Genomic DNA, 24,741 nt, shown 5'->3' with positions numbered 1-24,741 from the left:
GCATCCAGACAAATGCTGGGAGTCATAAATTCCTAAACCTTTTGGTTGCCTTTGAAAATGACTCTGCCTTTTCCACACTGTAACTTTCTCCAGCCCTTGAGGAAGGGTTATCACATCCATCATTCTTTTCTCCCACTTTTAGCATTCATTTTAAAATAAACATGATAAATACTGCCAGTATTTATCCCAAAATTTTCAAATTTATATCACTTGGGCATATTTCTATGAAATATTCCCTTGATAGCTGTTTTTTTATTTTACTTATTTTACCACCACATGCCTTTTTTTTTTTTTTTCACACACATGATAAAAGCACTGAAGTGTTCTTCAGTTTCATGGTGAACTTTCTGTCAGCAGCAGTTTATCATTTCTTTCAGCCTTTTTCCAATGGACACAGTAGGGAGAGAAAGAATAGGTGAGACTTAAAAAATAAATAAATAAAATGAAAACACAAAAGGTGAGAATAGGAAGAACACAGAAAAACAGTCTAGAAGGCAGTAAAAGAGAGAGAAGCAAAAGGCATACCCATGCAAAGGAAAACACAAAACTGAAAAACAAAGACAAGATAAGAAATTGTGTTACAAAGATAAAAACCTCTTTAGGCACCTTGGTGCAGCATCTATAAAAATAAGACCCAAATCCCAAGTAAGATATTTGTATAAAGTAATAATAATGAAAAATTAAAAAGTATTAAAATGTGAAAGATACAAGTTAAATACAGAAATTGGAAAGAAAAACGGTTAAAAAATTTTTTTAAAAATATGTATATATGTAGTGACAGCTCAGCTATGAAGTAGTGTTCTGTTTTCATGTGATGCAAAACCAAGCACGTGGACTACAGAGATAAGGAAAATATAGGCAGAGGGAAGCATCTGCTAAAATAGACTCGGTAAATACAGAAACAAAATTTAGGGGGAAAAGAGACAAAAAGTGGATTCAGCGGTGAGATATGGGCCCACGTAGACTAGGAGAACTTGCTGTTTAATGCAATCTTTCTCTTTTATTTCAAATATTCCTTATGAAAGAAGACTATTTCTATCCTCTCACATATTTTCCTCATACTTTTAAAAGATTATGGCCATTTCACAGCCAGAGAGACACAATCTATATCCTAAAAAAAAAAAAAAAAAAAAAAAAAAAGACAGTTTACAACCTCAAAAAGAAGAAATAACAAATAAAGGGCAAACTTGCCACCTGTGTGAGCAGAACACAAAACATGGGTTTGAGGGATTGCTGTTTTGTTTGTTTGTTTGTTTTCTCCTCAAGACTCCAGTAAGCATTATTAAACTGACATCAAATACGTTTGGGTGCCCTGCCATCTTAGTTCAGATCAGGAACTTTTTCTGATCAGGCTTTTTCTGATCATCACCACTCCCCACACATTGGTTCATATTGCTTAACACTCTCTGAACATGCAAAATGGATGCTTTTGGAAAAGCAGATGAGCACTAATGGTGCTCATCTACTTCAGCTACCAATTAACATTTACTCCTTTGGACCAGACTGCAGCGGATCCAGAGTAAAAGCTCCTGAATGTGCCCAGTCCTCAGCACCAACAGTCTTGCCCTCCTTCAGCTGCACTACTTGGTAATTCAGTCCTGCAAGTACTTACTTGACAAGTACATACAGGAACAGAATTAAATTGGTAAGAAGTCCATTTCAAAGACACTGTAGACAATGCTATTACAGCAAACTTTGCATCTCTATCAAATTCCTACATTATGAGCCCCAACTGCTATTTCATTATTTTTGTCAGTCAGCATTGAAATGCAGTGCAAGATCTATGGGTGGAAATAATGCACAACAGCCAAGTTCCAACAATGATAACTGACCTTTCACGAGCATAATTAGATTGCATCTAAATAATTTAGACAAAGAGCTAAAGCTGCTCAGTTGAAAATGGCATTTTTTATTGAGACAAATATTATTCCTATAGAAAAAATATTAAGTGCTTATTTTCTGAACCTGTGTTGTGGTCCCCGACTGGGCTTTCTATGGCCGACAAAGCAGATCCTAATTCTGTTAATTATAAGATCTGGAGTTATTGTTGTTTTATAATTGCTTCTGTGGATTGGGAATGAATTGTTTAATTATTTATTGGGCTAGTGTATTTTCTGAAAGGCAAAACAGCATTCTGTTTATAAAATATTAGCAATAGAAGGCCGTTGACATTCAGAGTTTAAATGTTTTATATGTTCAGTCTATTATATCTAATGTGCCAGTGGACTGTTGAGCTCAACCTCTGCGCTGTCTGCCAGGGCTGGACTTACAGGAGAATGAGCAGACACATACACATGCAGCCCTCCCCACATAATTGCAACCAAAGAATGTGAAAGAAAAGAAGAACACGGTGCTCATTCTGACCTGCTGGTAGCCCATCCACAGGCCAGTAAATCCCTGTGATTTTACAGGAGTGCCTGGTCATTCATGGCAGGGAGGATAAATGTCTATCCGTGCATCTCAGGGTACGCAGCAGAAACGCCACAGAAATTAGTGCTGTTCTCCAGCTCATGCTGTCCCTTTCTTCCCTCTGAGGTGGTAAGGATGGCAGAAAGAGCTAGGAAGGCAATAGCACCTGCTCCACGAAGCACAACTACAATCTGGTTCTGATGTAATTTCTTTAACAAATCCATAACCAACAGTATTACTCCTCCTGTAGCTTTTTCTATTGCTTACAACTTCACAATCTCAGTGCTTGCAGCAGCATACATGTATCTGTAGTGAGACCAAAAGCACTGGGGTTTAGACACAGCCCACAGGGACTGGAAAGAACCCATAAGCCGAAGGTCAGGAAAGCACACACTGTGCTCTGCTTCTTCTCCCAGCATGCTTAACCTACAGCCAGCAGGCCAAGCACCACATACAATAATGCAGAAACAAGATTTCCACAGTATTACATGTACAGTTTTAACAAAGATCCAACTACTCCTAATCACAGCTGCCTTTTTTTTTTTTCCCCCCTCATAGGATTTCTTTATTTGCCAAATGGTTTATAGGACACCTGGGAAAATACAGCATCGTACTGGGGCACTGTACAATATGCAGCAAAGTAAATAACTGTAACATGTAAGAGACGCTGTGGATCCAAGTGGCTAGCATTAACAAAGAATCTGAATACCAGTAAATCCTGACTTGTTGGGGTAGAATGAAAAAGGCTAGTTTTGGTAGTTTGAAACTCAAAAAAGAAATAAATAATTCAGTTAAAATACAGCAAGTGTAAGACTAACCTTATAAAGTAAAGGTGATTGTCCTAGCTTCAAAAGTGCAATTTTTTTGGTCACGTTTGTAATGGCTTGAATCCGGATCAAGTCTTCTATGGTCCCATACTGTACATCAACGAGTTCTGCCTGTAAAGAGAAGACAAAATTCAGATTATACCTACAACCATGCATCAGTGAGGGTGCTCCTTCCACAGAACTGAAGTTGTGAGTATCTTAATCCCATTTCCTAGTTATGGCAATAGTTGTAATAGCAAAGAGCTTGAGAACTAAATCTGACAGATACATTGCTGCCTTTTGGTTTTGAATCACAATTCCTCAGTTGTGATAGAAAATAACTTCCTTCCACCCCCACCTCCCCATAAATGGTGCTGATTATGATGAAAATTTCCCCTCATTAGCTACAGGAATGCATTTAAAACCATGTAAGAGATAATAACTAACCTCTACTTAATTTCTTAAAAGGAGATGGAGTCTTGTAAAGCATTTCAGGAGAGAGTGAATGTTTATACAGACCATGTGACAACATCTAAAGATACACACTCTACCAATACAAAGTTTTAATTAGGGGATCTCATATGATCCTTAAACAACCTTGCTTAATTGATGAAGTATTTTCTTATCAGTTATCCATGCATTAGATAACCACATTTACAACTGATTACACCACTCCAATGCTTAAACTTTTCTATCATACTTATTTTTTTATATTAACGTAGAACCACTTCCAACCAACTACAAAATGTTTAAAGCATGAAGATGTTCAGCACTTCAGTTTGGACAGTGCAAGAGTATGTAGGCTAAGTTATTATTCAGTGTCAAGCATTGGCTGTAAAGGAAAAAAAAAAAACTCCAAGAGGAGTTTTCAAGGATTTAATATGTATACATAAATAGATTTACAAGTAAACATAAATAGATTTATAAATATGTAAGTATACATATAGATTAATAAATATACACACAAAATTTAAGAATCACCAAGGGCATTTTTCTCATACATTTATAGCACTAAATTCTGGCAAAAACCACGTAAGAGGATAATCTTTTTTTTTTTTAGAATGTTGTGAAGTTTTCAGTACATCATAAACAAAATTCTGTTACCTCTAAATTCCTTACACAGTGTTCATATGAAATACAAACACAAGAAAACACAAGAATCTTACATGAGTGTTTAAAACTTAAAATGAGATGAGCAGTGCAAGATGGAAAAGCTTCTCTTTCAGTTCAGTTTCAGTAACTATGGACTCACTGCCAAAGGCAACAGTTCTGGCTTTGGACATTTCACACAAGCTGTTTAAATTCTAGCAACAGTTATTCTGGCTATGTAGGATGTGCGAAATTTTACTAGATTCCTAAAGATGGGTATTTTAGGAAAGTATTTATCCTTATACAATTCTATCTGAAAATTATGAGTTTGTGCTTTAACATTTAAGATGAATTCATATATATATATATATATATATATTTTAATTTTTTTTTTCCAAAGCCTGTGTACTTAAATGCATTCTTTAAAATTTTCAAGTTAGGAAGTTCCTAAGTCTGTAACATGTCATCACTACCGTGTAAACCAGATATTCAGAAAGCTCAGCCAAAGTAATAAAACGCTTCTGCAACAGGCAAACATCCGATTTAACACCAAATACTGAAACATAGGCACATAAAATCTGGCACTTCATACAGGGTTTTATTATTATTTTATAGATATATGGGTTTTTAATGTCTGAAGAACATGAAAACTATTTCATATAAAATTCAAATGATGACTATAGGCTGAAATGCAATATAAATTTTCCTGTGTGATTACTGTATCTGAAATGCATGAAAAAATCAAGAGAATTAGTTATTATACACTGGAACGTAATAATTATTAGTCTCAAAAGTCTTACAGCTTGAGAGGTTATGCATAGGATGATTTCTGGGGAGACCTCTTATCTAATTCCTTTGGACCCAGTGCCTTTCCCACTTACCCTCAAGCAAACTGAAAATCAGAGCTTTCATCAGTCATATAAGAACCTACACTGACTTTTCCTGAGGCAAAATCAATACACAAAGATATGACATAATGAAGTATCAAACCATTTGCTTCTACAGTATGCCTGTGTGAAAATGAGATGCTTGCCCACATTCATGAGCCTCTTCTCTTTGCATCATTTTTGCTAGCTGCTCCTCCAGGGTGCTATCCACCACTCTGTAAACAGGAAAACTACGTTTGCACAATTATTAATACATTTAGCAACTGCCCTTGGATATTCTTCGTTAATTTATGGATACAAACTGCTTCTTCAAGAGCTGTTCACTGGTCCTTCCCAGCCAACATATGCACTCGACAAGAGCAGACTAAATAAAAGGCCCTACAAAAACAGAGCTCATTTTTTAATTCAGTGAGAACTCAAATTTTACTCCTTGTTACCCAAACACTGCAGGCCATGTTCTTTGCTCCAAATGTTAAAAGTCCCAACATCAAAGCTATCAAATACTTTTGTACATTGAGATTACATGCAAGAAGTCATTAAAAAATGAAAAAGCAGCTGAGTCTATATAACAAAGAGTTTACACATCTTCCATATGATGTATGTGTCCAAGTTCAGTCTGGTAACATTACCGATAGTTGCTGGAGGTTTGCACAGTTAATCTGATCTAGACTTCAGTTAAAATTGCAAAGAACCAAAATAAAACATTATCTCGAGTAAAACTACATATGGCTCCTCCCCTCCTGAACTAACTCAGTGTAAGAGTTTAGAACAAAAGTATAACATTTTGGCTGGACAGTCTAGAAACTATTACATTTATTAAATTAATGAACGTTAAATTTATAACAACACTTTTAAAAAAAGATTCATATCCCTTCTTTTCTTCTACACTTGAACACCTAAAATAAAATTTGTAATAAAAAGCAAAATATGTCTTGTAGTACTTAGTAACAACTTCTTATTGCATCCAGTACAGGAACACTAGCTCAAGGGTAGTCAGTTTTGTTTTTACTATATGCAATGGGGCTCTATTAATCGGATCCTTTATTTCTAGCATAAAGTAGAAGATTTTAAAGTATACTTTTAAAATAATGTTAGATAATCCTATATTAATCCAAAGAGTGCTGCCTTCTCAATAATCCACCAAGAAATGGCTATTTATGGTGGGTGAAGTTCTGTTTTAGTCACAACATTCTTAACTCCAAAAACAACAAATATTTTTTTCTTACTCTATTTTAGGGATATTTACAACGTGACATAATTCTCATCTTACGCATTCCAGATTTAAGAAAGCCAAATACCCCACCTGCAGTAACCCAAATTTGATTAAGTGCTTTCCTTTGGTAGGAGATAAAAGGATTTGTATCAGGTGCTGAAAAAAGAGCACTTGTGTACTTGATTTAGATATGGAAGGGTAAATCCTCTTACCCTAAAACTAGGAAATGACTAAACAATGAGCTGTTTTATCCATTTGAATTGGGTACTTACTCTTCAAATTGTTTTGTGCTATGTTGTTAGAAAGATATGACTATTTAGGAACAAATTGCGATGTGCAATATGGTATTCAGTAGTATTCCCCCATGCATGAAATGAAGTAGGGGTAGGTAATAAAACAAACATTTTTAGGAAAAGTAATCATTTTATGTTAGACTTATTATTAGTTTCTAAGCCCCAAGATGATGCTCAATGAGTTGTAAACATTCTATCTTAGAAATTATGATAAAAATCCCATAAAACCTGAAAAATCAAGGACTTAAAAAAAAATGTCCCAATCAAGGCACTCAAGGGTCTTTTCGCAGTCTCTTCTGCTTCTTCCCAGAATTAAAGAGAATAAAACACCATACTTCATCCAGGCGTGGGTGAAAAAGAGAAAGATGACTTGGAAAGGAAAAGTATGAATATCTGTATGAAGTAGGTGGCAGCTGGAGTCTTGAAGGTGGTGTATGCAATTTTGAAGTGTCACCTTCTTTGCAAATACTATGGCAATTAGAAATGCATCAAGGAATGACAGAAATAGAAGAAACTCTACTGTATTTTAGAAAACTAAATGCTATGAATGCAGTTTATTGAGAACTACTATTCCCCAGAATCAAGAGGATTTGTCCAAAGAGCAGATAGGTTATTCTAGAAGCATTAACACCTCAGTTCAACACCACTGTTTACACTTACTACAGCCCCTTCTTTCATTCAGATCAATGCCCTTCATTTGTCCTTCAGCATTCGGCTACCGTTTTCTGGTTGTTGACATAACAGAAACATCCAATGTGTGATGCATCGCAGGTAAATAACCTTCAAGTATTCATCCTGCCTGAAGTAAAAACTCCCAAATATATTTGCAAATTGTATCTGAGAAGACAGTAGTCTGTGATCAGGACACGAGCCTAACTTTAATTAAACACTTCACTATAATTTATTTGCACAGCTCTGAAATTGAGGCTGAAGGCAGCATTCAGTAGACCATAAAAGTAAACTCAAGATGGCTGTAGATCAAAGCTGGACATCCACAAATGCAAAGAAAATTCTGCAAACATAAAACCAGCTCTTCTCTAAAATTAGAGAAAAGGAAGAAGGAAAACGAGAGATAACGGAGTTGTGCCCAAGTATGCTAAATCATTTGTTAGTGTACACTCTGCTATGCTTTCTGACAGGAGCTGCTGCTCCCATTTCTGCCAAAAGTGCCTGGCCAATAATCAGGGGAGCACAGCTGTCTGCCTGAGATTCCTACCACCCAAGGTAGGAACTACAAAAACGTTAATACTCAGAGTTCTCTTTCAAACTCTGTTCCTCCCTTGGCTGTAGGCACACACACAAAAAAATAAACAAGTGGTGAGAGTAGGGGCAGAGAGAGAATAACAAGACCTTCTGTGTTACGGGTTTTGCGGCAGACATGATTACCACATCTAGCTCAACTAACGAGCTGAAGGTTGAACTAAGAAAGTAACGTGCAGTTCAAACACTTCTACAGCAATGGTACTTGGTACAAGTAGGATCTGTCAGTCTGTTCCTTCCTGCTTAGGACTCACAGGAGCCAAGAGTAACTGCTGTAAATTTTGTTCCTGTTACTAGGTTCAGTATTACCAAAACGAGACAAGAACTAGTGCGGCATGACCACGTAATTCAACATTTAGTAAAATACATACAAGTCAGAGACAAGCTAGGAACAAATCAGGAAATAATTTGATGCAGATGACAGTGATTTTTTGAAGAGTTCTTAGGTCTCTTTTTCACATGAAAGAATAATTTCCTACTGAGCTGCTTTTACTATGTAACAAAAAATCCTTTCTTGAAAACTTGGTTTGCATGCAGACGAGGCACCATATCCATTGTTTACAGGAGTTTCCAAATGACACTATCTTGAAAATCCCCGGTGAGCTTTCCACTGTCTGTTTACGTTATAAGCAATTTGGCTTAGAGCCTCAAAACCCAAGCATGCTGTTTTTCAGTAGCAAGTATTACTTACTATGCTTTGTGTGTCCCGTGACACATGGACATTCCCAAGTCATCAGGGAATCCCTGTAAATAAATTCTGGGGTACTTACACAGAAATGTCTTTGAGAAATCCTGCAAAAAACACAAACTATCTCAAGTAAACAAACTAAGTAAATCCTCCTGCCCTCTTGGCCAGATTCAGACGCCGCTTATCCAGACTTTATTTTCTAGAAACTCAAGGATTGGCAATCCCATGCTACTTTTTGTCTTACTAGGGAACTGGAAAGAGAAAAATAATATTGCAAAATAATAACCTAATGCATTTCCAAGCAGCTATCCTACCCTATCCGAGGCAAACCAAAAATGGATGAATTGTGCAATTTGAATTTGAAGATGCTCTCTGAGCCCAAAAAAGCAATTATGCCATATCTGGATTAACTGAAGCTGATATTGCCTTGCTTATGATAGAGTTGCACCTTACACATGATGTCTAGGCAGATTTCAATCACCGAATTTCAATATTGCTTCACGCAGTGGGAGGTATGTTTGGGGACATCAATAAATGCCTACTTGTTCGTTAAATAACTAGTTCTTTTTACCTACAAGTATTTATCCTCCTTCAGATAGATTCTCTACTTTTTTTCTACATCGTTATTTGCACCTTACTCTAGAAGTTTTCTTTTCTTACTTCAATATTCCTACTCACGCAGTGAAATTCTGGAGTAATTCAATATGATTCACAGTGTCAGCTTACAGTCAAAAAGGATTCTTTGTGTCTAGTTTTTATTACATAAAATTGCATGCTGTGTTGCAATGACATCTAAAACTGTAATTTGTTCAAGTGCTGCAATACCAAAACGGGAGTGAACAATTCTGTCCCTTAACCTCAGAGTTTGAGAGTTTGGTTTTGCAGAGCAAATTTAGTCACAGACATACTTTACGTGCTTCTTCTCCCCTCGCCATGCCCATCTGCCCGTTCTCCCATGGATGGGGACACATCTCTGTTCCAGGCAGGGCTCTGGTTAGGCTTCTCCTACAGGTTGCTTTTGCTCTTCCAGCAGCGTTTTTAGAAAGACACTGGAGTTTAACTTCTTTGGTTGCTTGCTTTTTGCAGTTTATAGCACTTTTTTTTTTTTCTTTCCCTGCTATCTCCCAGGGAGACTGAATTAAGATCGAAGCCTTTTTATAGCCTACAGAAAAGAACCTCTTCTGTGTTTTATGGTTACAGAGCCCCAGATAAATCTGAGCTGACATAGTCTGTTCCCTGTTGGTAATGCTTATCCAGTAGACTCCTCCCTCTATATCTATTTTGAACTTTATTTTTCCTTCTTTGAATTCATTTCTACTTTTTCTCCCCTCTGCCCCCAAACACATTCTTCCAGTTTCCCTTAAGCAGAAGACAAAACTAATATGAGTGCAACTTCGTAATTCATGATATTCAGCGAGATATCCTGTGAGGCAAACCTATTTTTTTCATCTTTTTTAATTACATTAAAATGCTACTCTAGTTCTTCAGGTATCCTGAATTTTTTTTTTTTTTTCAGGCATATTAAATTGGTATTTATTTTAAAGTCTCTAAGAATATTAATTTGTTTATAAAACATTGAAGGACACGTCATCATTTATGGCTTAAAATCCTATCCGAAATTTCATTATTTTAAGCTGTCATTAAGTGATGCTGTTTACTTGTCATTTCACAAAACTCAACAGTGACAAAATTTTAAATTCTAATGTTTCTTTCCTGTACAGGAAATATTAGCAATAGTTGCTAAAGCATAAAGCCACAATGATCATACTTTCCTAAGCAGAAACAGTAATCAGTATTTACCAACCTGCTTAGTTTAGCTTATTCAGGGATAATTATTCATGTAAATACACATTTACAAATTATTCCGACTGAGGAAAAACTAACAAAAACATACAGAATTGATCACCTGTAAGGCTACATATTAAAAACAATAAATCATTAGATACTTCTGTACATAGTGAGTTAGAATGGTGTGATTCAAACCTGGTTTTAAAATTTTCAATGAAACTCCTTTGTATCAGAATCCATTCCCATGATGTCAGAACCCCAAAATTCTCAAGGCGACACTGCAGCAAAGCAAAGGTTTTATTGGCTTGTCTCAAATATGAATATCCAGAAGTTAGAGACTGCCCTTCTTCAATGGACTTTTTATAATATAGGGAATAGAAAAGCAGGCATTCCCTCCTGCAGGTCAAGAACGTTCATCAAGAACGGTGTCATAAGAATGCAAACACTATCGAAGACAAAATGTGCATGCCAACTGACGTGAAATATTACATGAAGTGCTTCTGCATCTTTTCAAGTGCAATTCAAATATTTAATTTTTATAACTATATTTAATATTTTAATTTCTTAGAGTATGTTGTTTCAACTTTGTTAAATTGTTTTATCTTTAGAGTTAGTTTGGCTGTGCACAGACAAAAATATCTAGAAAATAGCCTTACAATTTTCAGGCTTCCAATTTTTGCCATTTTGAAATGGCACAATTTTTAAATGGAAGAGAAGATTGTTTCCCAATCAACTTGCATTCCTGTACATGCATAGTGCACTCAACTACATACACTGGCTTTATTTCTCTGCACACTCGCTCTACACACACACAAAACATATTGTTCTTAGTGCAAGTACACAGAAAGACGAATGGACGTCTACCTCAAAAATGCAGATGAGCACATATAGGCCCAAGAGGAGGTCATCCACTGCATCTAGAGAACACTTGAACTTTCTGAAATGTCAGTGAGAACTCAGTTTTCCAGAGTATAATAAATGCTCTTTTACAGAGTACTTGTAGCCATCACTTGGCCAAACATCACACACTTGAACATAATCATAGAGATGCCTAATCATGTAGTGCTGTAAACACATCAGAGAGTTAAAGCAGCATTTTATCTAATTTGCAGAAGTGAACATGCAGTTGTGAAAAGGAAAATGACATCTTTCATATCCGATGTGAGTTCTGATGCCTTGAATCTTTACACAAATTTATGTGTCTCTAAATTATCTTTTTAGAAAAAGGACTGGGGAAAAACTCACTCTAGAATTATAAATACGTTTAGATGGAAAAAAGGGACTCCAGTGAGGACAGGGAATATAAGTAACTGATAATGAATTCAGGTGGCCCACAATTGATCAAGACAAATAAAAAAAAAAAAAAAAGCAGCATATAAGAATAGCATAGTTCTGTGATTAAATCAGTAGACATTTCTATTTTTCAAGTAGGTAGCATTTTGGAAATCAAACTTCCCTTACAAGAGACAGGTAAGCATGTGGTTCAGGTATCAGATACTATAAAATTGTACCACGAAGAAAAACAAGTTCTTCATTCTTCCAGGTTTTCAGATTTTTATTTTTTTTTTAAATGAACTCGATACTTTGGAATTGTGAGTGGATTGTTAATTGTGATACTATATCTGCACTTTTTAGTAATCTGAAGATTTTTATATGGCAGCTCCATCTATCTTTTGTTTCAAAAATAGCTACCCTTCATTTTTAAAAAGTTTTATTTTTATGAAAAACAGCAGTAATTAAATGGGAGTTCAGGATAGGGCCCTGCCAGGCATCCTCACTATAGAGCAATTAGTAGCTTGCTTTTGCAAAGGTTAGGGTGATGATTTTTCTGAATTGAGCCAAATTTCACACTGACATCTGAGCATTCATCTCTGTTATGTGTCAGCAGAAACACCATGGAGAATTTCTGAAGTTGGTTCCTATGCTCTCAGCAGGGACAGAAAATCCTATAGAAAAAGAGAGGAGATGCTGTGCAAAAGATGGGAATTGCTTCATTTTAGAAAAGGGACCTGTGAATTGTTCACCTTGTACAGGGGGGTCCCATTAAACTGTATCTCAAAAGGAAAGATGGAAAAACGTTTAAATTACCAAAAACATACAGGAAAGTCTGCAGGGAAACTGGAATCTGGGCAATTTGATGAGAGGATGGAGTAGTTTGGCCTCTGGCATCATACAACTGATTTCAATGGTACCACAAAAGCTTCACCATCGCTGCAGCCCTGTCGGAGCTCTGGAGCTGAACAGAGCTTCCCTGATCTTCCACAGCCTGGGATCCAGGTCAGCCTCTTTTACAGCAAGAGAGAGATGCTCGGTATTATTGTAGTAATAGTACTTTACAGTATAGTTTTCAACAAAAGCAGTTAAGGACATTATTACTGAACTACCAGATGCTACAGAAATCTGCACTCAACTCTTTCTCTTCCCGGTATGATCTCTCCTGCACAGGATATTGAACAGCCAACAACCACCAAAACAAAACATCCTAGAAACTGAGAGGTCAGCATGCACTCTCAAATCCTGATTCAACTACAGTTTTTCTCGCTATTCCAACAAGAGACACATTTATGGAATTTCAATGAACACAATTCAACAGACAAGACAAAAAATGCACAATCATCGTCCTCAAAAAGTATTGCTGTTTGTACCATCTACTAAAAAGGTTCCCCTCAGCATTGCTTCACTTCTCTTTACGTTTTTGGTACCTATTTTACAAACAATATACATTGTGAAGAAATTATCTTTGTTGTCTGTGAAGAAAATTGAAAAATTACGAAAGCTCATTCCAGGCAGAGCAGCTCTACGTGCCTTAAGGCAACAGCAATAAGATAACCAGGAATACTTCTGAACAGAAACAGGCAGTCTTGCCCATCAGATCCTGAGCCTAACACTGTCCACGCCGATAAAATTTCTCAATTTCACAATTGTAAGATTTTCTTCTAGTCTTATAATGCAAGAATTTTGTAGGTGAAAGGACAACATGTATGAAGACGTGACAAAAAAAATTGAAATAAAAAATTTTGATCAAAAGAATGATATAAAAATTCATTTGCCAGTAATATTATTTCTAGCTTTTCATACTACTTCACCTTCTAAAATACTCGCCGAGATCGTGCCTGGCAAGCAGTGACCCGCAGTAGAGGAACATCTCTCCCTGATGACAACGCAGCAGGAGCTTTCTTGCATACTTAAGAAGCTTTGCTCTGTGACAGTGGAAACTGCTGCCAGACCTCTTCTATCCTCATTCACCTCTGTCTGCCCCTTGAAGATATCAGTGCGAAGCAGTGAATCTTAGAGGAGACAAGACTAACTCTATATGGTAACATAATTCAGTGGAAGGAAGATAAATTCCTTGAAGCATCTTCTTTCTCACACACACCTACTCTTGGGCCAGTCACAAGCTGGTGATTGATCGTTCACCTTCTCTTTGAACTGCAGAGCACAAGAACATAAGAAATAATTATGAGGACAGTACAGATATTCCTCATGATTAATTCACATTAAGGCTGTCTTAATGAATGAGATAAACACAGTAACTAATATATATTACGTGAGATGTCAGACATTAGATGTATTTGAATTTAGTGGAAGAGACTGAACATCAGACAAAAAACTAGAAATTCCTCATTTTAGAAAAAGGGAAGACCAATTTACTTTCATCTTTGTTTAGCTCACAATTGTTATTTTTTAAAAAAATTTAAGGGGATACTTAAAAATATAAGTATCCTGGGATAGCAGCTTGAAGTGCTGGATGCAGTCAAGTGCTGTGACTCCAACCAGCTCAAAAGTGAAATTCTAAACGAAAGCTTTTTCTTGGGACATTTTAGCCCAGCCAGAGAAACAGGCTCTGGCATTTTGACGGGTCACATACATACATAATACACTTCTACAATTGCACCTGGATACCAGACATAGACTTGCCTATGGTTAGTAACTAGGTCATTGTTCAGTTCTTCTGTGTTTTTTGAACCAGTTGTATCAGAGCTGAAACTATTCTGCAGACTTTTTTCATCCAGCTCTGAAAGGCTTTCAAAACGCATTTGCTTCAAAGGGTTTTCCTTAAGAGAGATTTTGTAAGCTTTTTGGTCCTTCTTATTATTAAGGCTCTGTGTCCAAGATTATACCATTCCTGAAAGCAGTCTCTAAAACAGTCCATTCTTTGCTCTTTTACACCACAAGTCTTCAACAAAGATTTTTCACAAAACTAGCTAAAATCTGTCCTTACCAATTTTTTTCGTATTATACGAAGCTTTATCCTCAACTAGCTTAAATCACATTTAAAACATGTCAGGCATGTTTATTTATTTATTATTTTTATTTCCACTCTTTTCAAGTGGTCGTCTTAGAAGACTGTATTTGGACTTCATATCACAACATCCTAAGACAGAGAAAGAAAAACTGGAGACTTCTGTTGGATTTTCAATGCTATTTCATTTCAAAACACTTCAAAAAGATCTTCCCAGTTAAAAAACAAACAAACAAACAAAAAAAACATGCTGCAGAAAAGCGTTCAATGAGCTGATACCACATTACAAGAAAAGTATTTTTAAGACTGACAAATGTTGTCCAGTTTCAACTGTACAAGTTACACTGGTAGATACAGGTAACTCTTAAGATAAAATTTAAGATAAAATACTCATTTATTATTGGTATTATTATTGAAATGTCATTACTAATATTTTATTACTGAAACATCAGTAGAGCATTCACTTAATTATAAAACAGCAGAAGGTTTTGCAGCAGTAGCCATTTGCATCTTTCAAACCCTACCCCTCAACAATAACAAAAATCTTGCAGCAGTATTAACTTGTGCGTGATGAACCACTATTATTTTAGGGAACTGTAAAACTTTATTTATGAATGGTTATATGATATATGCCAGAAGACTGACAGGATGTTCTGCAGGAAATCTCTTCAATGATCATTTTTGTAGTTCTTGACTGCAATTTTAAATTATATAACCTTCACATTGCGTTTCACAGCTTTCTATATGTAATTAAAATGGAGTGGCAGCTATGCTGTAGTTAATGTTGACTGTTGTTTTCTGTTTAAAGGTCAAGTCTATTCTAAAATCCATATTCTTAGTGAGATTGTCTTGAAAATTTGCTGTATCTACTTAGTATGCAGAGCAGTGGTCTAAATTATGATTATTTGTGGAAGAGGTTTCTGAGAAACTCTTCTATAAATAAAGGATAAATAAAGCTCCTCTAAACCATCTAAATGTTACAAAAATCACAGGATCCTTCTCATTTGTGTGCATGTGTTATTCAACCTATAGCCCTAGCCATCTGCAAATTGACTGCAGTTGCTAGGGATTCATTTTAGCTAGTGCATGTCTCTTTGGAGAAGAAATTTTAGAAAATGTTAATAAAGATAATAATGAACTAAATTGGCATGCCTAAAAGAATTAAGTATATACTTGTATCAAGATTCCCCCTAGCTTGATATTTTTCACCAATGTGCCATCACAAATGACTGGAAGACTTAGGGTGAGATGCTGTGATTATTTAATCTGAATTATATGCACTCTCTGCCTTTGGAATTCAAGAAGTGCAAGTAAGCATGCTGCAGAAGGCTCATTTGGAAATTTTGCCTGGGGATAAAATAACCTGGGAATATTTTTAAAATATTCTAAAACCAAACTGCTGAAACCAATCTTAATTCAGAAATACTGTTAAGGAAATTACTACTGATTAGCTAGAGGGAAGATTAAAAAAATAATAAGGGTGCACTAATAACATTTGCAGCACAAAGAAACCAAATCAAATGAAAGTAAGCTGTTGGGTCAAGGAGTTCCTGATGCATTGTCCCTCCAGAGGAACTCATAACTTTTTTGTTGCAGAGCTAGAAATATAGACAATTTAAGTACTGCAAGGCAACAGAGGAGTGCTGCAGTACTGCAAAGACTTAGCAGGGAGAGAAGGGGACTGTAGGGCACACAGTCAATAAGATTAGAGGAACTGGTGTCCAAGGAGACAAAGACTCCCATCTTCCTGCACAGAGTGGAGAACCTGTGAAAGAAAGGGACGGATGGGGAAATAGAAATCTCAGCACAGCCATGGGAAAATGGGTTACCTGATGGAGTGAGCAAACCTCCTCTCCTTATGCAAAATCTGGTGGGAATCTGCACACTGCTACCCTTATTCCTGCCTTGCCAGGATTGAAAAATGGTGAGATCACCACTAAATGAGCTTAACATATGGGTTTGCACTTCTCATATCATTCCAGGTTGCATTAATCTCTGTGGTGGGTTCTCATTTAGCTGAGAAAACGTCACTGAAACAAATGAAGCAGAGCAGGCTGATATGTTATCAACAGATGTAGAGCATCTCTTCTGCATACTGCAGACACAGAGGCAAACAGTCGGCATTCTCACTTCTCTGCTCCTCCAAAACAAAGATATTGCTGGCTGAGCTGGGAACAAAAATGCCTAAAAGCAGCAGACATTTGGAACAGAGACATGGGTAGTCAGTCAGAGCACATGGATGATGGCAGGGAAGCAAGGTGAAGCAGTGGAGTCCAAGCAGGCAGGGAACAGGGATGGATGAGAGGCTGAATCATAAAGGAGAGGTGCTGGGTGTTGGTAGAGCTGCTTTGGAGATGGGTGTGATTTATTTCCATCCACAAAGTCTTCAGATTCCTGTCCACATTTATATTCCCGTTTCAAGGATTCTTCACGCAGCACATGCCAATATGTGTGCTGGTCTTGCATCTGCCCCTGCTTCTTGAACCAGCACGGTCCTTTCAGTGTGTGAGGTCCAAGGAACGGAAAGCAATGTTTTCCCAGACTTGCTGAGTGTCCATGACAAAAATGAAAAAATAAATAAAAACAGGAACAACAAAGACCTAACAGGGAGCTGGTGCAACCCACAGGGAGATATTTTTCCTGAAGAATTAGAGGAGTGCAGCAGAGCATAAGGTAATGCTATACAACAAAGGATACTAAATATCTGTTTAAGATATTAAAACAGATTTAGGATTGCTAAAGTTTCTGTGAACACTTCCATAAAGCAAAAAGTGAATAAATTTTAAATCCTCGAAGTGAATGTGAGGAAAACTTCAACTTGCATAAAACTTTACAAATTTAGAGAATGCAAAGTAAAGATCATCTTCATTTTGCTTTAATTAGTCCAGCCTCAAATACTGTCTCAGCACACCATGACATCTGCCAGTATTCTCTCTTTACTGTTACTAAAGGAACAGGGGGCATTGCAGAATGGGCACGGGCTGCTTGTTTTTGCCTGAAATTCTCTGCAGGCCTTCTCGCAGCCATGCACCTTCTGCTGCGGATCCGTCCCAGTGTCACTGTGCTCATACTTCTCTGCACTCAGGAGGATCACCACTGCCTGCTGGTTACAAGGCACACAAATTTGGTACCCAAAGAAGCGCACAGTCTGCACAGGTTCCCCAAACCTCTCCTCGGACCACAACAGCAGCTCTCTGGCTCGTCCTTCCAGCACCTACCAAGGACAGCACACACGGCTCAGCTCATGAGAACGAACACACCACACAGGCAGGGAACAGCACATTCAGATGCACTGCGCTGCACCTGCTTGGAGGCTGGCTAGGTGCTGTTTGACAGCACATTTTCCTTTAACGCATACATTCGATGCCGTGCAGTGTCCCTTTTATATGCACTGTGGGCCAGAGTGGCTTTCCCATTTTCATTAAGCAGACAAAAGGCTTAAACACTATAAAAGGTGGTTGGTATTTAACTTTTCATAAAAATATATTTCAGGTATATCACTCTTTCTTTAGGCTGACCTGGTCTACGGTATATTATTTACATAACCACTGCAATATCTATTTTAAAACTGACAAGACAGCTCTCTCCAGAACTGTAGGCTGCCTTGCCTGTCACCGTGATGGGTAAACAGTGTCACCTTTTCAGGGCCCAATGAATTATAAAGAAGTAGTAAAGTGCACCATCCATCACAATGGCACTGAGTAGGTTTTTGAAGTAGATTTCAGATATCACAAATGCTGTTTAGACTGTTACCAGAAAGCACAAATTGGACGGCTCATATACAATGGCCATATGATGAATGGACATGACAGGTCGTCAAAGAAAATGAGTCCTGCTATTCTACAAATAACCTTGTCAACATGAAAGTAGAGCTGTACCTCTGCTGGTAGACAGACTGCAATGAACTAATGGTTTTACGTGCTTGAACTTCTTGCAAACCAAATATACAAATGAAATACAATGGAGCAGTGGCATTCAAGCAATATTAGCAATTCAACCTGATTATGTGACACATAATAGAAATTTTCTACTAAGGATGTGTCACATTTGAAAGAAAATTATTCAGATTATGAGTAGCTGTTACAAGAGTATCTTTTTGCAGGAAAACCCTCGTGATTTTGCAATCACGACCAACTGCAACACATTCAAAATACACAATTTGTAGTTCCACTGCAAGCAATCAAGTCACCTTCCGATGGCTGAACCCAACAACAGACACCAGCTGCTACACCTCATTCAAAGTTTTTCTACCTCCATTACTTTAAATAGTAAAGATTATTGTGTATGATAAAAAAAAAAACAAAAAACAGAACGGTTAGATTGCTACCAATTTCTCTGTAGACTAAGTAAACAGGTAAATTTCCCTTTTAGGCAAAATTTGATTTAAAGACATTTAGGATAGACTTTTCAAAGAATAGAAGAAAACATCTCTGACTGTAAAATTGTGCACAGGGAGACATCTTTTGACTCAAATGCAAGCTCCCAAGGTTTTTGTCAAAGCCAAGGAACATCCCTGTTGATAGTACACAGACAGTGTATGTGGTCATTTCTTTAGAATTCAATCACAGAGAAAAGTGTCCTGAAATATAACTAAAAGTGGTACATGTGTTGCTGGTAATAACGTCAAAGATTCTCCCTAGTACATTCGATTTCCTTTAATCTGATGAATTTGCTAGCAACGCATTTATTTTCATGAAATAAATCTCAAAGGCCACAACTGTACTTTTATCTCATTACAGCTACTCTTATTAGGTTACTGTGAGAAAGTATATACTGAGTGATAAATGTGATAAGTTAAACCCATTCATTAGTACTTTTTACTTGCCCATAGAAAAGTTGAATTGTACACGATGCAAGTTAAGACTTACCCTTGCTTACTTCATTTCACTTCTAAACATCAAGCCTCAATACGAAGTTATTATTTTATGGGTTTATTCATTGATAGAGCCCTAGTACAGAGGCTCTATGGTGATAATGAGCATGAAACTCAATCTGGAAAATAGTGCACAAAACCACAATATGGAGAGAAGTCTTTCTCCCAGAGGAAAATGAGAACTCCAGTCCTCCTTGTCTCTGGACTAAATTCTTTGGACCAAAAGGCTTTGATTCTTTCCAGAAGGAGAAACTGAAGCAGGATGAGAAACTGGAGGATATGAATTTCTACCAGCCCTCAAATTTCTGAATGTCCAAATTTCAAAATGATGTTAGTAGTCCATAAAATGGGCTGGTTAACATGATGCAACTTTCACCAGTTTTACTCATTCCAAAATTTTCACAACACATTACATTTTATCAATAAACATTATGGGCAAACACTGTCACAAGCAAAAGCAAAGTGAACAACAGTTGAATTTTACTGCTCGAAATTCAGTAACTGATATGCAATATAAAATATTCATAAAATATTAAGGTATTTTGGAAGAGCTACCCTCCAAAATCTTTCACACCCAATACTTTCACACCCAAACAACAAGTACCAATTCATCAACTGAGATACTTATTAAAAACAAAAAAAAAACATAAACCTAACACCAACACAAGAAACCTTCAGGCTTGATTATTTTTTGTTTGACTTGAGATTTTTACTGGTATTTATCACAGTTAACTTAAGGCTGGTCAATTGTCACGTTTACTTTGCCAGCCAAGTTCAATGGAAGCTGACTATTTCAACACAAATGACAAACAGTTGCGTTACCTCAAGTGTTCCTTTGGCAGAGTAAGCTGCATATGAGTACAGAAGGTCTTGGCTATGAAGAGTTTTGGTCCCTCTGTTGCACTGCTGTCCATCAGGATAAAAGCATTCGCCGCTGTTTTTCAGAGTTATTGTGTTTGAAGAGGAGCCCGGTAGGTCAAGCAAAACAGAATAATTTACCAGCTGGACATCTTCAAGGCCATAAGAAGTCCATTGAACCAGAATTTTCATTGCAGTGTCTACATCATCTTCTCTAGAGAACTGTAACAAATCTCTGGGGAACAAACAAACAGTTTTCACGTTACTTCCCACCAAGACACTTGCACCTTAACATGCAGCAGTCTACATTACTTGAATGAAACATGGGATTCATGATGGATCATCAAAAGTGCATAAAAAATGAATCACCTTTCATTTTCTTTGCAAATAAATTTCTTACCATTTAAAAGGCAAACACAACCACTTTGGGGGAAATCAAAGTATGGAAAAAATGTTTATAGGAAACACAATTGAAATGTAAAGAAACAATGGAAATTATCATAACAATTGTTTCAAAATTCATCTCCATGAAGCTGCTCAAATTTCTGACACCATCAATTTAATCAACCACTTAGTAGAAAAGAATGCAGTCTGAAGTAATATTTCAGTGACTTCAGGGAGTGGTGTGGAAAATTAGTTATGTTTGGCTTAAAATCATCAAGTAAAGCAAATTTGCTAAGCAGAATGAAACTTTTTCTCCAAATATTGCGTTAGTTGTGGGAAGGTGTTCCTCAGACTTCCTACCTGAGCCAACAGCTTGGCATGCACACAACATGAGCCTAAAAATTAATTTGGCAGTATTGACCAGATGGGCCAACAGGGCCTTGAGGTAGGTTGGTTTGGGTTTATATCACTACCGGGCTTGTATCACTGTACAACACCTGCTACCAGACAGATCATAGATGTAGGACAAAAATGGTGACAGCATGGAAGGGCCACCCTCCTGCCAGCAAGTGCTAGAATATCCCAGCTGTAGAAAGTATTTTACGGATAACTTTAGATGACTTATTTATGTAAGCAAAGTAGGAAACAAATAAAAAGCACCATTATTCAAATAAGATGTGCTATCTAAATGCAGTACAAAAACTTAAGGAATATTTGTTGAGTTTCTTGAACATGTTCTATTTTTTTGTTGATATTGTTAGATTGGAAGCTCTCAGGATTGAGGAACAAAATTAAAGGTGATGGTTTTCAAGCACAAATACAGTGATACTGCCAGGAAGTCCTGTTCACAAACTTTGCTTCACAGAAAGGATGATTTTCAAAATGATATTTAGATGCTTTACCATTCTCAAAAAACCCTTAGAACTTTAAAAAGTACCCCAGCCATCCTGCACACACTAAAACCAACATTTGATAATGCATATTCATTTTAAAACCATTACTGCAGGTGATAGATATTTGAGAATCCCGCCAAGTGCATGCTTGCATTTATAGACACCCTGTGACAGAGCCATGAGAGCCATGAGCTGCAGAAACTGCCGGCAGGGCAGAGCAGGCTGACCATGCCAGGGTCTGCAACAGCACCAAGGAATACACCACCAAGGAAGAGTTATGATGGAAAGAAAGAAAGAAAGCACAAAGAATCCCCATCTACCCCAACACAACAAAGCCTTAAAAAAAAAAAAGTGAAGTTGTAGAATCTTGTTATAACCTTCAAAACACTCAAAAAACACCAGTGTGATCGGTGTGCATAATCTGGATTAAATAAAGATTCCAATATACAATGGATTTACAAAACAAATTTAAAAAGTAAATTTCAATTCTTTAAGTTTAAAGAATTGTGTCGTATCACTGCCTGCATCACAGTAACAAGGTTATCAATGTGCGAAGTTCACAGCCTTTACAAGAACCCTGGACTTATGTTAAAGACTTCAGAGATCACGTCAGGAGGAGTAATTGGCAAAGGTTATTCTTGCAGAGATTATATTTTTAAATTATGTAAAATAAGTCTTAACAAAATCTACAGAAAATGAAGAAGTTAAACCAATCAGCAGTATATCACAAGTTTCCAATTCCATCTGCTCCCACTAATGCAATGACATAAACTTGGGCACTGCAGAAACACAGAAAGTTGTTTGATTAACAATCATTAACAGAACATTCACATATCCCACTGGTGATGGAACCATTAATAGGATAAATAACTTATAACTTCAAGAAACTTATCCCAGGACAATAAGGTTATGACACATTGCAACAAGAAGGAACCAGTTTCAATAAAAGTAATTAAGCACTGAAAGAAGACAGGGATACAATAACGAAGCTACTCCCTCAGTAATACAAGCAAAGTTACTTTCTACTTTGTAATTAAGTAAGCGTGTCTTTGAAACTTTTGCGACAACAGAACTGATTAAGTTAAAGAAATGAGCACACTAACTGTTCACTCCATAATTTCTTTATAGGATGTTAAAATCAAATTGCAAATCACAAGCAAACCTTATATTAAAATAAATCAGCACATATAAGACTATTTTGATAGATCTTATAAGCAACACAGTACCGAGGGTTGTTGTTTTACAGATTTCCTACAATGACTGTCCTGCACTTACCCTTGATATAATTCTGCTGACTTCATGGACTTAAAATCCAAAGCAAATTTAACCCATTATTCTTATTACATAACCAGCTCAACAACAAACGCAATGTAAAAACAGTATTTCCTAAGGCAGACCAAATTTAGAATAGCATCAAGTTTGTCTGCCAGTCCATCTTGGCTGTTAAAAAAAAAAACAACAAAAAACACAACACTTCCACTCACTTCATAGTCACTCTCTACATCATGTCCCATAACTTACTTCTAAAACTGCCAGAGCATTAAGATTCATAGCAGTAAGACTTAAGCAGTCAAAACAGGCCCTGAAGACAATTATGCCTCTCACTTCTGCAAGCACACTCAGTAGGAATCAATAGCAATGCGATTGCCAATTTCCATTTACAGTATGACCTTTAATAACTTCAGCCAAATTTTTGTATTCCCGCACATTAAAACAACCCTTTATTCAGCTATGTGTCTAGCTTCAGTCAATGGGAATAACTGCAAAGTTAATGGTCAGATCTCAGTTACTGTAAATCTGCATAATTTATTGAAGTGGAGCCACCAAGGGTGTAAGAATTGGTCTCAAGTTAGAATCAATGTTAATAACAATAACCATCAGAATAATACTGTGTATTTATCTGATGCTCTCCAAGGGATTTCTACAAGTTATTTTCTTTTACTTTCTAGTACAAATCAGATTTGGATAAGATATTGAACTAACAGATCAAAACGGACCATAAACTTGTTTTCATGCATGTTTTGCTCCATCTCAAGTACGCTTGGTTTCTGAACTGGAAAAAAAAAAAGAAAAAGAAAAAAAAAAGAAAAAGAATATAATTGCACTTAATTCTGAAAGCATACACTATTTTACTTCAGATAAAGTTTTCCACTTTGATATGATGAAAAGATGAAGAAAACATTTCTGAAGACACAATCTTAGACTTCCAATATCACAGAATCACAGAATCACAGAATTTCTAGGTTGGAAGAGACCTCAAGATCATCGAGTCCAACCTCTGACCTAACACTAACAGTCCCCACTAAACCATATCCCTAAGCTCTACATCTAAACGTCTTTTGAAGACTTCCAGGGATGGTGACTCCACCACCTCCCTGGGCAGCCCGTTCCAGTACCTAACAACCCTTTCAGTAAAGAAATTCTTCCTAACATCTAACCTAAAACTCCCCTGGCGTAACTTTAGCCCATTCCCCCTCGTCCTGTCACCAGGCACATGGGAGAACAGGCCAACCCCCACCTCGCTACAGCCTCCTTTAATGTACTTATACAGAGCAATAAGGTCACCCCTGAGCCTCCTCTTCTCTAGGCTGAACAAGCCCAGCTCCTTCAGCCGCTCCTCATAGGACTTGCTCTCCAGGCCCCTCACCAGCTTCGTCGCCCTTCTTTGGACCCGCTCAAGCACCTCGATGTCCTTCTTGTAGCGAGGGGCCCAAAACTGAACACAGTACTCGAGGTGCGGCCTCACCAGAGCCGAGTACAGGGGGACGATCACCTCCCTAGCCCTGCTGGTCACAGTGTTTCTGATACAAGCCAGGATGCTGTTGGCCTTCTTGGCCACCTGAGCACACTGCTGGCTCATATTCAGCCGACTGTCCACCATCACTCCCAGGTCCTTCTCTGCCTGGCAGCTCTCCAACCATTCCTCTCCCAGCCTGTAGTTCTGCTTGGGGTTATTGCGCCCCAGGTGCAGGACCCGGCACTTGGCCTTGTTGAACTTCATACAGTTGACCTCAGCCCATCGGTGCAAATATAAACAAGATTATTTTACTGCCTGAT

The 24,741-nt window shown here is 37.2% G+C and overlaps 1 protein-coding gene across 13 annotated transcripts in view; it reads right to left on the bottom strand.

Annotated features, from left to right (window-relative positions):
* Positions 1-24,741, bottom strand: part of NAALADL2 (N-acetylated alpha-linked acidic dipeptidase like 2) — a 430,872-nt gene that overhangs the window by 166,925 nt on the left and 239,206 nt on the right. For all 13 annotated transcript variants that reach the window (XR_011099258.1, XM_068691739.1, XM_068691746.1 and 10 more), the window contains 2 exons: positions 20,372-20,642; positions 3,228-3,347 (listed from right to left, as the gene is read on the bottom strand). Coding sequence is in view for 12 of the 13 variants with exons in the window: in XM_068691739.1 (XP_068547840.1) it covers positions 3,228-3,347; positions 20,372-20,642 (391 nt within the window). In the remaining variant the exon portion in view is untranslated. The remainder of the gene's footprint in view (positions 1-3,227; positions 3,348-20,371; positions 20,643-24,741) is intronic.

The sequence above is a fragment of the Anas acuta genome, chromosome 9, assembly GCF_963932015.1.
Source record: "Anas acuta chromosome 9, bAnaAcu1.1, whole genome shotgun sequence".
Lineage (NCBI taxonomy): Eukaryota > Metazoa > Chordata > Aves > Anseriformes > Anatidae > Anas > Anas acuta.
Note: the sequence above shows the minus strand (reverse complement) of the source record. Positions and strands in the feature narration are given on the sequence as shown.